The sequence below is a fragment of the Ursus maritimus genome, unplaced genomic scaffold, assembly GCF_017311325.1.
Source record: "Ursus maritimus isolate PB19 unplaced genomic scaffold, ASM1731132v1 scaffold_11, whole genome shotgun sequence".
In the NCBI taxonomy this organism is placed as follows: Eukaryota; Metazoa; Chordata; class Mammalia; order Carnivora; family Ursidae; genus Ursus; species Ursus maritimus.
The window spans coordinates 1,648,573-1,662,711 of NW_024423453.1; the positions used below are offsets into that span (position 1 = coordinate 1,648,573).

At 39.7% G+C, this 14,139-nt stretch overlaps 1 protein-coding gene across 1 annotated transcript in view; it reads left to right on the forward strand.

Moving 5' to 3' along the window:
• TET2 (tet methylcytosine dioxygenase 2) overlaps positions 1 to 13,273 on the forward strand; it is a 126,744-nt gene extending 113,471 nt beyond the window's left edge. Inside the window, exons 9-11 of the mRNA XM_008689387.2 lie at positions 3,532 to 3,669; positions 6,029 to 6,383; positions 8,470 to 13,273. Coding sequence (XP_008687609.2) covers positions 3,532 to 3,669; positions 6,029 to 6,383; positions 8,470 to 9,941 — 1,965 coding nt within the window. The 3' untranslated portion in view covers positions 9,942 to 13,273. The remainder of the gene's footprint in view (positions 1 to 3,531; positions 3,670 to 6,028; positions 6,384 to 8,469) is intronic.
• The last annotated feature ends 866 nt before the right edge of the window (positions 13,274 to 14,139 follow it).

Genomic DNA, 14,139 nt, shown 5'->3' on the forward strand with positions numbered 1-14,139 from the left:
CCTCAAGGCAAGCAGCCACCGGTGGGGGGGGGGGGGGGGGCATANNNNCATCAGTAATCCATCAGTAAAGAGATAAAAAATGGAATCAATCCAAAAAGATTCTTGAAAGGAATATGGAACCAAATGAAAGACAAATATATAACAAATAGAAGAAAAAATATATATCATAGATATAGATAAAACAAATAGCAAGATGGTATATTTAATCCCAACCATACAAAAAAAGACCACATTAAATGTGAATGGCTTTTAACACTCCCAATTAAAAGGCAGTTTGTGATACCGAATAATCACATTGATATTGAACCACTGTGATATTGAAAGAAGCAGGAACCAAGAAATATGCTAATACCAAAGGAAAGCTGGAATGATCATATTAATAGCAAAGTATATTTCATAGCAAAGAATATTATAAACCATAAAGAGGATCATTTAATAAAAGGGTCAGTTCATCAAGAGACCATAATAATCCTATGTATGCATCTAAAAACAGAGCTTCAGATTTTATTAAAATGGATAGAACTATAAAAAGAAATGAATCTACAGTTATATTCAGAGATTTCAATACATCTCTCTCAACTGTGAGTACAAGTACAAAATCATTAAGGAGACAGAAGACTTGAACAGTACTTTTAAGCCACTTGACCTTACTGACATGTATATAAGTCCCCACCTAACAGCAGAATTAACATTATTTTAAGTGTATAAGGATGATTTATCAATATAGATTATATACTGGGTCATAAGACAAGTATCAATAAGTATTAAAATCTCAAAATATGTTCTCTAGACACAATGAAATTAAAATAAAAATCTGTACCAGAATATCCACAAAATCTCTAAGTATCTGGAAACTGATCAACATATTTCTAAATGACCTATGAGCCAAAGAATAAATCACAAGGGAAATTAGGAAGTATTTCAAACTGAATGAAAATGAAGACATGACATTGAAATTTGCAGGATGAAGCTATTATGCCTTGCTTAGACATTTATAGCATGGAACACTTATTATTAGAAAATTATAAAGTCTCAAATTAATGATCTAGGCTTCTACTGTAAGAAACTTGGAAAAGGAGAGCAATTTGAGCCCTAAAATTTTAGGTGGAAGGAAGGAAAAACTAAACAACAGAAATCAATGAAATGAAATACAGAAAACAAGAGAATAAATCAGTGAAACCAAAAGCTGATACTTTGAGTCAATTCAATCAGGAAGAAAGAGAAAGCACAAATTGCCAATATCTAGAGACAAGACATCACTACAGATCCTACTGACATTAAAAGAATAATAAAGACATATTATTAAAGCTTTATGCCCAAAAATTCAACAATTTAGATGGAATGGGCAAAGTACTTAAAAGATATAAATTACCAGGGTGCCTGGGTGGCTCAGTTGGTTAAGCATCCAACTCTTGATTTCAGCTCAGGTCACGATCTTAGGGTTATGAGATTGAGCCCCGTGTCAGGCTCTGTGCTCAGTGCCGGGTTTGCTTAGGATTTTCTCTCTCTCTCTCTCTCTCTCTCTCTGCCCCCCCCGCTCTAAATAAATTAAAAAAAAATTAAATCTTTAAACACATATAAATTACCAAAGCTTACTAAAGAAAAAATAAATACCATACATTATCCTTTATTAAAGACATTGAACTTGTAGTTAAAAACTTTCCTAAATATTCCAGGCTGAGATAATTTCCCTTCCAAACTTGACTTAAGGAAGAAATAATAATAATTCAGTGGAAACTCTTCTAGAAAACAGAAAAGGAGTAGACTTCCAACTCATTTTATGAAGCTGGAAATATCCTGATCCTGGAAGTAGATGAAGGCATTAAAGAAAAAGAAGACTATGTAGTCCAGTGTTCTTCATAAATATCGATGTGCAAATTCTTCACAAAATTTTAGTGATTAGACACAAAATGTGTAAAAGGGATAATACATCATGACTAAATGGAATTTATTTCAGGAATGCTTTGTTTAACATTCAAAAATCAATCAGTGTGATTCTCCATATTAGCCAAAGTAATGGGGAAAATATCATTATCTCAATAGATAGAGGAAAAAGGCATTTAGCAATATTCAACATCCATAGAAGGGAACTTTCTCAGCCTGCTAAGGGGCATAATTGAAAAACCAAAAGCTAACTTCATAGCTAATAGTGAAAGACTGAAAGCTTTATCCCTAAGACTAGACACAAAACAAAGACGTCCATTTTTACCATTTCTGTTAACATCTAACTGAAAATTTTAGGGCAATAGACAAGAAAAAAACAAGATACATGTAGATTGAATAGAAAGAAATGAAAGTGTCCTTATATGCAGATAACGTGCATATCTATGTAGAAAGTCCCAAAGAATCTACCAAAAAACTCCTAGTACTAATAAATGGTTTAGCAAAGTTGCAAAATAAAAAAATGAATTGTATTTCTATATACTAGCAATAAACAATTAAAAATTATAGTGAAAACCAATAGCAAATAGCATCAGAAATATGAAAATCTTAGGCATAAAATTTTGACATTTGACAAAAATATACAAGACCTGTGCAGGAAAAACTACAAAACATTGCTGAAATTTAAAAAGACCCAAACTGGAAAGATACACTATGTTTATGGATCACAGGACTAAATATTTTTAAGATGTCAGTTTTCCCTGAGTCAATCAATGGAGTCAGTACATAACCTATCAAAATGTTACTAGGTGTTTTGAAGGAATTGATGAGGTGATTCTAAAATATAGAGAGAGAAATGCAAAGGATCTGGAATAGTCAGAATTTTCAGAAAGATCAGAATTTGAAGATTTCTACTCCCTGATTTCAAGATTACTAAAGATCCATATTTACTAGTAATCAAGACAGTGGTATTGGCATATATACACACACCTCCCAACACACCATCATGTACCAAAAGATCAGAACAGAAAGTTCAGAAATAGATCCAGCACGTACAATTGATTTTCGACAAAGGCAATTTAGTGGCAAAGGATAATCTTTTTATCCAGTAGTGTTTGAACAGTTGGCTAGCCATATGGGAAAAAATTAACCTTGACTCTTAATCTTCATCATATATAAAAATTAAAACAGATCGATGTATATAAAATTCTAGAAAGTACAAAGTAATCTGTAGTGACAGAAAGCAGATCAGTAGTTTCCTGGGAACAAAGGAAGCGTGAATTAAAAGGGGAAGGAGGAAACTTGTGGAAGTGATGGATACGTACATTATTTCGATTGTTGCAATGGTCTCACATATTTGCATGTCAGAATCATCAAGTAGTGCGCTTTAAGTATATGCTGCTTAATGTATATCAATTACAGCTCACCACTGTAAAATAAAAACTTTACCATATCAAAACGTTTGCTCTGTTTTGTGTCATTCCATTGTAATTCTGGATATAAACTATACAACATTTTTTTGAAGTTCTAAATAGCCAAAATACTAAGGAGTCTTTTTAACCTGTTCAGTGCACAGGTCTTACACTTTTTTCTCGAGTGTATGCCTAAGAATTTCTAATGCCTAAGTACACAGACGCTTTTATTTTTCAGATTGAATATGAACACAGAGCACCAGAGTGCCGACTGGGTCTGAAGGAAGGCCGTCCATTCTCAGGGGTCACTGCATGTTTGGACTTCTGTGCTCACGCCCACAGGGACTTACACAACATGCAGAACGGCAGCACCTTGGTGAGTGGGGCACAGGACAGGCTAGCAGCACGCCCTGCGAAAGAGTGGAAGGCTGGAAGTCAGTGCGCTGTGATTAGAGAACATGTTCTCTGCAGGGGCCATCGCACAAGTGCTTTCATGAATGAATTGTTTGGCATGTCTAGGACTCTCATAACGGGTTGGCACATTACTGGAAGTCTGTTGACAAGCACAGGGACATCGTGGACGTGTTGGTGCTGAGCTAAACCAGTGACTGTGCATTGCCAGCTACCATTAGCTGCCAAAAGTTCTTTCAAAATTCAGTGTCAGGTATCTGGTAGGTTATGATCAGTAAAGTAAAAAGCTGTACACAAGCCAAGGCACCAATCCACCTTGCAGAGAGGAGTGCAGATGAAAAATACATCACCGGTGGCGCAGTAACTACTGTAGAAAATTCAAAGTACAAAAAAAGAGCCCGTTATAACTACATAGTATAGTGGGCGAAGTGGATTAGGCTGTATAATTGGAGGTTTTGGTAAGTAGAGAAAATGAATATGGTCTTAGGGTGGAGCAGTGTTCAGCACTGACAGGGTCCACGGTGTGGCCTTGCATGGAGAAGGAGAAACCACAGTGGAGATAAAGAATGAAAAAGTTCAAGTGAAGAAACTATAAATTAATCCGCCTAATGAGTCATCAGCATGGCTTTGTCTGCGGTTGAGGAAGATGACCAGTGAGACTCAGGATGAAAACTAGAAGACAGAGACCAAAGTCATAGTCTAGGGTAGAGAAGAACCCAGGGAGGTGGTAAGCAGTAATGGAAGTAATTCACAGAACCCGGTATGAAGTTTTTGAGAAGCAGGAAAGTATTGGTTTAATGGTTTAGAGCAGAGGTCAGAATATTTTTTTATTAAATGAAAGACAGTAAGTATCTTAGGCTTCACAGGCCACATAGGGTCTCACATTCTTTTTGTTTTGTTTTGTTTTTATTAAAAATGCAAAAAACACTCTAAGTTCACTTGCCATGAAAAAACTGGCTGTGAGGCCGTTTGGCTTGCAGACTTCTGATTCGGGAGGACCAACACAAGGCTTATGGTTCGCAATTTCTAAAATCATCACTAATCACGTGTTGACCACTTGCTCACTACTAGAAGGCTAGGCTAGGTTCTGAGAAGAAGAAATAAGTGATAATCAGAGCCATGGTAGGTCTTAGAGGTAGCCATGTTTCACCCTAACAAGGTGATGGAGAGAAGGCAGTGACGAGAAAGGTTCTTCGTAAAGGGGACTTTGCCTCTCGTAGCTCATGGTTTCCACAAGGTGCAAAGGAAAACAGCACTAGGGAAGAAGAACGGAGTGGGGATAAACATGTGAGAAAAGGTGCCCCATGCTCAGAGATGTGGATTTGGAAGACTTTTATGTATAGGGAGTGAAAAACTCGTTTTAGTCCCATCTCATGTTAAACTTATCAAGGTAAGTCTGTTATGATCACATTCCTTTTAAGAGTATCTTCCAGTAATTTTATATTACCTGCACTTTAAATAATCGTGATCATATTTTCTGCATCAGTCAAAAACACTAAATACTAAAAGCCAGTATTTTAAAGCCAACAAATAATCTCTCATCAACAGCAATATGACTGTGACTAACAAAAGAGAAAAAGTACCATTAAATTAGCAAAGAAGAGAAGTAGACTTTTCCCCTTTTCGGAATAGCCCCTCGTATGCTGCAATAGCTTAGAAGAGAAACGAGAGAGGAACAGTAAGTTAGGCTTAACAAGTACAGAGAAGGAGAGAAGGGGAACATAGACGCGATGTTGAGTCCCATATTCCCTATAGCAACCACACCTTCAATTTTACATGATTCAGATTTCACTTTGGTATCTTGTGGAAATTTCTTAAGCACACGAAGGGGAGTTAGGAGTCCAGTGTGAGGAAAGATGTGAAATTTCTTTGTGTACAGAAGTATGAGATTAGATGACTGTGATAACTAGCAGAACAGGAAATCATTCGGTGGAAGAAACTGCAGCCCCTTCTTGAAGAGGTTTCACATCTCTCACATCTGTTCCGAGTGTGAAAGGTGGGAGATTGCTTCATTTTGGTGGGAGTGTCGCTTCTTCCCTTAGAACACAGTCACCACGGGTAACATTTCCTGATAGACTCAAAAAAAGAAAAAGGAAAAAAAAAGTCAACGTGGCCTTCTCGGTCTCCTGGCACCATTTTAATGCAACGTCCCTTAAGAACAGACAGACGTGGTTCATGGTGATATGCCTGTCACTGATCTGGTCCAGGAGACCACCAGCAATCTAAATCCTGACAGGGAGGAAGTCACACACACACACACACACACACACACACACACACGTTTCTTTTGGACTGAAACTGTACCATCTTATCTCCCCCCCCAGGTATGCACCCTCACTAGAGAAGACAATCGCGAAATTGGAGGAAAGCCTGAGGACGAGCAGCTCCATGTTCTGCCCCTCTACAAAGTCTCAGACGTGGACGAGTTTGGGAGTGTGGAAGCTCAAGAGAAGAAGAAACAAAATGGTGCCATTCAGGTGCTAAGCTCTTTTCGGCGCAAAGTCAGGATGCTGGCAGAGCCGGTCAAGACATGCCGACAGAGGAAACTAGAAGCCAAGAAAGCTGCAGCTGAAAAGCTTTCCTCTCTGGAGAACAGCACAAATAAGAATGAAAAGGAGAAGTCAGCCTCATCTCGTACAAAACAGACTGAAAATGCAAGCCAGGCTAAACAGTTGGCAGGTAAATTTAATGTACAGCCTTGTGCCTCTGTGTTATCTGAAACTTGGGTTAAAAATGAGTATCGTTAATTTGCGAAGACTATATTCAGTCATAGCTTTAGTTCTATACCAGAATCTTCTCTGAAGTCCTGAGGGCCAGGCTTTGCTCTTGGAGATGGTAATGAGATATTGCACCCTCAACCCCAGCTTGATGGAGCAGTTTGGATTCTATTCTGTAATAAATGGCAGTTTTATGACAGGTAGGTGATATGGTGAAATTAGTGTTAATCTAGCAGTGACAGGAGGGCAAATAGAGGCAGAGGAGCTATGAGCTTGGAGACAGATGCAATAAACCAAGAGAAAAGCTTGAGTTTGGGTGGTAGCAATGAAGATTTAGCAAAAATGATGGAAGCAAATGTTCCCAAAATGATTCTCAATACGTGCTTGACAAAACATTGCAACAAAGACGAAGAAAAATTGAAGACTGACTTCAACATTTGAAGGCTAGATAACGAGAACAGAAGTTTGAAAATAGGATTTATGGGGCAGGGGCAGGCGAATAAGATACCTTTCTTTAGCCATATTAAGTCTGAGTTGAGGAGGGTGTCCTCATAGCATGTAGTTCTCTTCTAAAGCTTTTACCCATCCAAACAGATCACATCTGTGGAAGTAGCAATAGAGCATTATTTGTCAATACTAAGTTGATACTTCCTTTTCGAAGCCCCTTGTTTAGGTCTTCAGTTAATTGCTATAAAAAGCCATACATGGGGCGCCTGGGTGGCACAGCAGTTAAGCGTCTGCCTTTGGCTCAGGGCGTGATCCCGGCGTTATGGGATCGAGACCCACATCAGGCTCCTCTGCTACGAGCCTGCTTATTCCTCTCCCACTCCCCCTGCTTGTGTTCCCTGTCTCGCTGGCTGTCTCTATCTCTGTCGAATAAATAAAAAAATAAAAATAAAAATAAATTAAAAAAAAAAAGCCATACAATTTAATGTCCATATCTACATCTTACAGATGGTATTGGCCTGGCCATTAATAAAAGAAAAAGGGTTATCTTTTAAGTTTCATCTTTTAGTTTGCTTAGAACCAACCATCTTTGCTTCACCAAGTCAAATTCGCCTACCAATTCATCTCAAAACCTAGAGAAACTAAATAATTTAGAATAATATGCTAACGATGCTTAACAAAAATTTATCGATCTGTTGATTTACACTAAAAGAAGTAAATCCTATTCACTCCTTAATCTCTCCTTTAAGTTAGCTGCAAAGTATAATCGAATAGAAGTTTGCCTCCAGTCTTTTCTAACTGGTTTCTGTAATAATCATTTCAATGCTCAGGACTGCCATTACAGCTCCATTTATTCTTTTCTCATATATAGATTTGTAACTGAGGTCATGAAATTTATTGACAACTGTGTAGATAGGGTTTGCCAGTTATATAAGATATGCTGTGGGTGTTTAAAGGAATGTCATTCCTTTTCTCATAGCACTGCTGAATCTTCTGTACAAATTTTGTGTTACTTCCAACGACTGAACAAATTGTATTGCATGCCAGGCAATGGAGAAATAAAGTAAAGTAAGACCTGGTCCCTTCCTTCAAGGAACTGCCTCGCACCAGCGGGAGGAGAGGACTAAAAATGCCCAATTACCATACATTTTGAAGCATTGCTCTGTCTGACCTATGTTTGCAGTGGGTGTGACATGCGCTAGAACATGAGGTCGGAGAAGGCTTCCTTGAGGAAGGGAGGACCAAGCCAAGGACAGGCAGGGAGGTGGGGTGGAGGGAGAAGGGTGCTTCAGGTAGCGCGTGGCCTGGTCAGAGGCACAGAAGTGTCAGAGAACACGATACTGTCAGTGACACAGCTTTTGGATGTTTGTGGCATTTTTCTTCACTCAACAAATTGTACTGTTGTAGAGATCTGCTGTTTCTAATGCTTTAGACAAAAAATTACACCAGACAGTGGTCAGAACCCTGACTTTGCTCTTGTCCTTGTCTGATGGATACCACATAATCCCAGGGGGTTCTCACCTGCATTCAAGCATCCTCACTAGCTTCTGCGAAAATAATAACCGGACACATTTGTGTGCTTACTCTTATCCTGTCCACAGAACTTTTGCGACTTTCAGGACCAGTCATGCAGCAGTCCCAGCAGCCCCCGCCCCCACCCCTGCAGAAGCAAGCTCCACAGCCCCAGAAGCCGCCGCCCCCGCCACCGCCGCCCCAGCATCACGCCATGACGCATAACCCTCAGTCAGAGTCTGTCAACTCCTACTCTTCCCCTGGATCTGCCAGTCTGTACATGAGACGGCCCAATCCAGTTATCCAAGCTTATCCAAGCTCTTCACACACTTCAGATATTTATGGAGGCGCCAGCCCTATGAACCTCTATTCCACCTCATCCCAAGCTACAGGTTCATATTTGAATTCTTCGAATCCCATGAACCCCTACACCGGGCTTCTGAATCAGAATAACCAGTATCCATCCTATCAATGCAATGGAAACGTATCGGTGGACAACTGCTCCCCGTATCTGGGTTCCTATTCTCCCCAGCCTCAGCCCATGGATTTATACAGGTATCCAAACCAAGACCCCCTCTCTAAGCTAAATTTACCACCCATCCATACACTCTACCAGCCGAGGTTTGGAAATAGCCAGAGCTTTTCTTCTAAGTACTTAGGTTATGGAAACCAAACTATGCAGGGAGATGCCTTCAGCAGTTGTACTCTTAAAACAAATGTACACCATGTAGGGACATTTCCTCCATATTCCACTCATGAGATGGATGGCCACTTCATGGGGGCCGCCTCCAGATTGCCACCCAGTTTGAGCAGTCCAAACATAGACTATAAGAATGGTGACCATCCCCCATCCTCTCATATAATCCATAACTACGGTGCAGCTCCAGGCGTGTTCAACAGCTCTCTTCATGCCCTGCATCTCCAAAATAAGGAAAATGACATGCTTTCCCACACCGCTAATGGGTTCTCTAAGATGCTTCCAGGTCTTAGCCATGATAGAACTGCTTCTGGCCAAGAAGGCTTACACAAATTACAGGATGCCGGTAACCAGGAAAAGCAGCCTTCTGCCACCGAGGACAATGATGAGGTCTGGTCAGACAGTGAGCAGAGCTTTCTAGATCCTGATATTGGGGGAGTGGCTGTGGCTCCAACTCATGGGTCAATTCTCATTGAGTGTGCCAAGCGCGAGCTTCACGCCACAACCCCTTTAAAGAATCCCAATAGGAATCACCCCACCAGGATCTCCCTTGTCTTTTACCAACATAAGAGCATGAATGAGCCAAAACATGGCTTGGCGCTCTGGGAAGCCAAAATGGCTGAAAAAGCCCGAGAGAAAGAGGAAGAGTGTGAGAAGTACGGCCCGGACTATGTGCCTCAGAAAACCCACGGCAAAAAAGTGAAACGGGAGCCCACTGAGCCGCATGAACCTTCCGAGCCCACTTACCTGCGCTTTATCAAGTCCCTTGCTGAAAGGACCATGTCCGTGACCACAGACTCCACAGTAACTACATCTCCATATGCCTTCACTCGGGTCACAGGGCCTTACAACAGATACATATGATGTCGCCCCTCGTGGTGGGTACCTCATTTGAAAAGACCACAACCAACCTGTCCGTAGTATAGTTCTCATGACGGGGGCAGTGGGGAAAGGACACAGGATTCATGACAAATGTGGTGGGAAGAACCTCAGCTCACCAGCAAAAAAGAGGTCATCCTACCATAGCACTTAATTTCCACTGACTCCTCAGTGGTCACAGATGGCATCTAGGCAAAAGACCAAAGCATTCTATGCAAACAGAAGGTGGGGAAGAAAGTGTTCCACAATTTACATTTTTAAACACTGGTTCTATTATTGGACGAGATGATATGTAAATGTGATTTTCCCCCCTTACAACTCTACACATCTGTGACCACTTTTAATAATACCAAGTTTGCATAGTCATGGAACACAAGTCAAACAAGTACTGTAGTATTACAGTGGCAGGAATTTTAAAATACCATCTGGTGCTGAATATACAATGTACTGAAATACTGGAATTATGGCTTTTTAACATGCAGTTTTTACTGTAATCTTAATATTACGTTTATTTATCAAACTAGCTACAGAAAGCATAAATGGATAGACAGCAAAACACTGAGTTTGTTTGGATGTTCTGAGAAATGGTGCTAAGAAAATGATGTCTTTAACAATTGAAAATTTAATGCCTTTCTATCATCGAGATGCTATCAGTGTACTCCAATGCCCTTGAATAATAGGGGTACCTTTTCATTCAAGTTTTTAGCATAATTACCTATTCTTACACGAGGTTTTGTTTTTTTTTTTTAATGTGGACATTTAAAGGCCTCTGGATTTTGCTCATCCAGTGAAGTCCTTGTAGGACAATAAACGTACATATGTACATATATGTATACACATATGTATATGTGCACACACGTATATGTATAAATATTTTAAATGGTGTTTTAGAAGCACTTTGTCTACCTAAGCTTTGACAACTTGAACAATGCTAAGGTACTGAGACATTAAAAAAAAAAAAAAGTTCACTTTCATTTTAGAATGCAAAGTTGATTTTTTTTTTCAAGGAAACAAGGAAAGCTTTTAAAATATTTTTGCTTTTAGCCATGCACCTGCTGATGAGCAATGTGTCCATTTTTAATACAGCCAGTTCAATCCGCAGCAGGGCTTACTGGAGTCAAGGGAATACATTAGTCCACAACACGTGTCTTCTGGTGCTCATCTCACATGCTATACTGTAAAACAGTTTTATACAACATCGTATGACAAGTTCATTGCTCAAATACATAGTTTTAGGAATTTTCTCTTAACTGCAGGTAATAATGAACGACATGTTACAGACTTAACAAAGCGAGTTCACTTAAGCAGATGCTATTTTATGGATCTGTCGGCTCTTCGGCAAACCAAATGGCAGTCTGCTTTTGTGTTGGTAATTGTACATTGTGATGTTGTCATTTCTTAGCTTAAGTGTCCTCTGTTCCAGGAAGATTGAGCAGACTGATGCCTGCATAAGATGAATAAACAGGGTTAGTTCCATGTGAATCTGTTGATTAAAAAGAAAAAAAAACAGGCAGCTGGTTTGCTGTGGTGGTTTTAAATCATTAATTTGTATAAAGAAGAAGTGAAAGAGATGTATAGTAAGTAAATTAAATTGTAAACAAAACTTTTTTAACACAATGCTTTAGTATTTTAGTACTGTAAAAAAAAATTAAATATATACATATATATGTGTGTATATATATATATATATATATATATATATATGGATTTGAAGCAGAATTCACATCATGATGGTGCTACTCAGCCTGCTACAAATATATCATAATGTGAGCTCAGAATTCATTAAAGGTTTGAGTGATGTTCCTACTTGTCATATACCTCAACACTAGTTTGGCAATAGGATATTGAACTGAGAGTGAAAGCTTAGAGCATCATGTACCATCATTTTTTTCCAAGTCTTTTTATTATTATTATTATTATTAAAGAAAAAGCATACCTTTTTTTCAATACTTGATTTCTTAGCAAGTATAACTTGAACTTCAACCTTTTTGTTCTAAAAATTCAGGGATATTTCAGCTCATGTTCTCCTTATGCCAACATGTCACCTGTGTTTATGTAAAATTGTTGTAGGTTAATAAATATATCCTTTTTTCAGGGATTTAACCCTTTTATTTTGAATCCCTCCTATTTTACTTGTATATGTCCTGATGTAACTAAAACTAATTTTGTAAAATCTGTTGGCTCTTTTTATTGTAAAGAAAAGCATTTTAAAAGTTTGGGGAAATCTTTTGAGTGTTTCAAGCAGGAAAAAAAAATACATGAAAATAGAATGCACTGAGTTGATAAAGGGAAGATTGTAAGGCAGGCGTTTGGCAAGTGGCCGCTGGCTGGAGTCTCTCGACACTCTAAGAGTCCTTGACCCGTAGCCGACGCAGTGGCGGGCCGCAAGGATTTCCCTCCATAGGCAGAACACGTAGGGGTGTGGCATGCAATCGACTGTACAATTACATTTCGGTCTAAGTACATTTGTGCTTACTAACATTTCAAATAAATTCTTAAACAAGGCCTTTGAGTTTTACTGGTCGAGTCTTTATAACGTGGCTTTTGTCTTTTTTAAAACACTGCCCCACAGTTTTTGGCTGTGACCAATTTACAAACATTTCAAAAACACTCCCTTTGCATATGTCAAACCACGTGATTTAAATATTTTGCAGATACCACATACGTAACCCCAAATATTTGGTTACTACATGCACATCTGTTGGTTTTGAGTCAGCCATCCCTATCTGAATTTTTGGCTTCCCTAAATCATCCGCTGTCATTTGTCAAACTGCCGGCCAACAAGAGTGAGAAGTGTAGTTTGGGGTTTGGAGAGAGGGAGGGAGGGAGGGAGGGATGAGGAGAGGAAATCGAGTGGCATATTGTAAATATCAGATCTATAATTGTAAATATCAAACCTGCCTCAGTTAGGATGAATGGAAGCAGATATCCAATTTGCTTACATAGGAACATCAGGTTAACTATAGAGCCATACTTGAAAATGCTTCTGAGTGGTGTCAACTTTACTTGAATGAATTTTTCCTCTTGATTGACGCACAGTGCTGTACAGTTCACTTCTAAAGCTAGTGGTTAACTTGTGTAGGAAACGTTTGCAGTTTGACACTAAGATAAAGAACTCTGTGTGCATCTTTCTATGCTTTTTTTAAAACTTAGTTTCATTTCATTTTCATGTTTGGTTTGTCTATAAAACCTGAGGATGGTTATAAATACTGTAAGTATTGTAATGTTATGAATGCAGGTTATTTGAAAGCGTTTATTATTATATCATTCCTGATAACGCTATGTGAGTGTTTTTAATAAAATTTATATTTATTTAATGCACTCTAAGTATTGTCTTGTTGAAGTTTCTGTTTACTGCCTGAACTACTGCTACTTCAATGAGGCAAAAGGGAATGAAAAGAAATTGCTTTTTAAAGATACTTTTTAGATGGTTATTTGTTAAAATGTACCTAAAATAATATCTGGATAACTAAAGCCACAATTTTTCTCTGGTGGAATAGGCTAGATATTCAGCTTCTTTTTCTCCCTGCCCCTGCCCCGCCAGCTTGCTTTCAGCTGCTCACTGTGTGTGTGTAGCCGGGACTAGGCACCGAACGGCAGCTCTTCTGCTGACCCTCCATCCTCTAGCTGAACCTCAGGAACCTCCCACTTTTCAAATCTGCTAGTCACTGCCCAGGGCGAGGGGAGCTTGAGGTTCTGTGAGCCCGAGAGCTTCTCCTGCTAGGGCGCCATCCTGACCGGGGCTGGCAGGGGCTGGGGATGCTGTAAATGCAGGTGTCGGTGGACTTGCTGCCCAGGAGCCTGCCCGTGAACTTGAATGGGAGAGAAAGCTGGAAACAACAGAGAGCCGGCGCGCGGGAAGTCCCGCCTGCCCCTTGCCTCCTCCGGAAATAGTGCCAGGCATGGACCTTTACAGGCAGGCAGACGGGCACACAGCAGCCCTGCCCCACTGTGGCACTTCTTCCTTGCCTCAGTCCCTTCAGTTGGTTGTCATAACCCCTCCCCCTGTTTTGGTAATTCTAGCTTAGCTTGGACCCCTTCCGGACTCTTGACTCTGTACTCCATCAGCTGTGTGACAACCAGAGTCTGCGAGAAAAGGCCTTACTTATCAAGGACGTTGTCCTCAAGCTGCTGAGAATTTTAAGTTGGTTTCGTTGGGTTAGAGGGCACCTGGAGTTGAGGG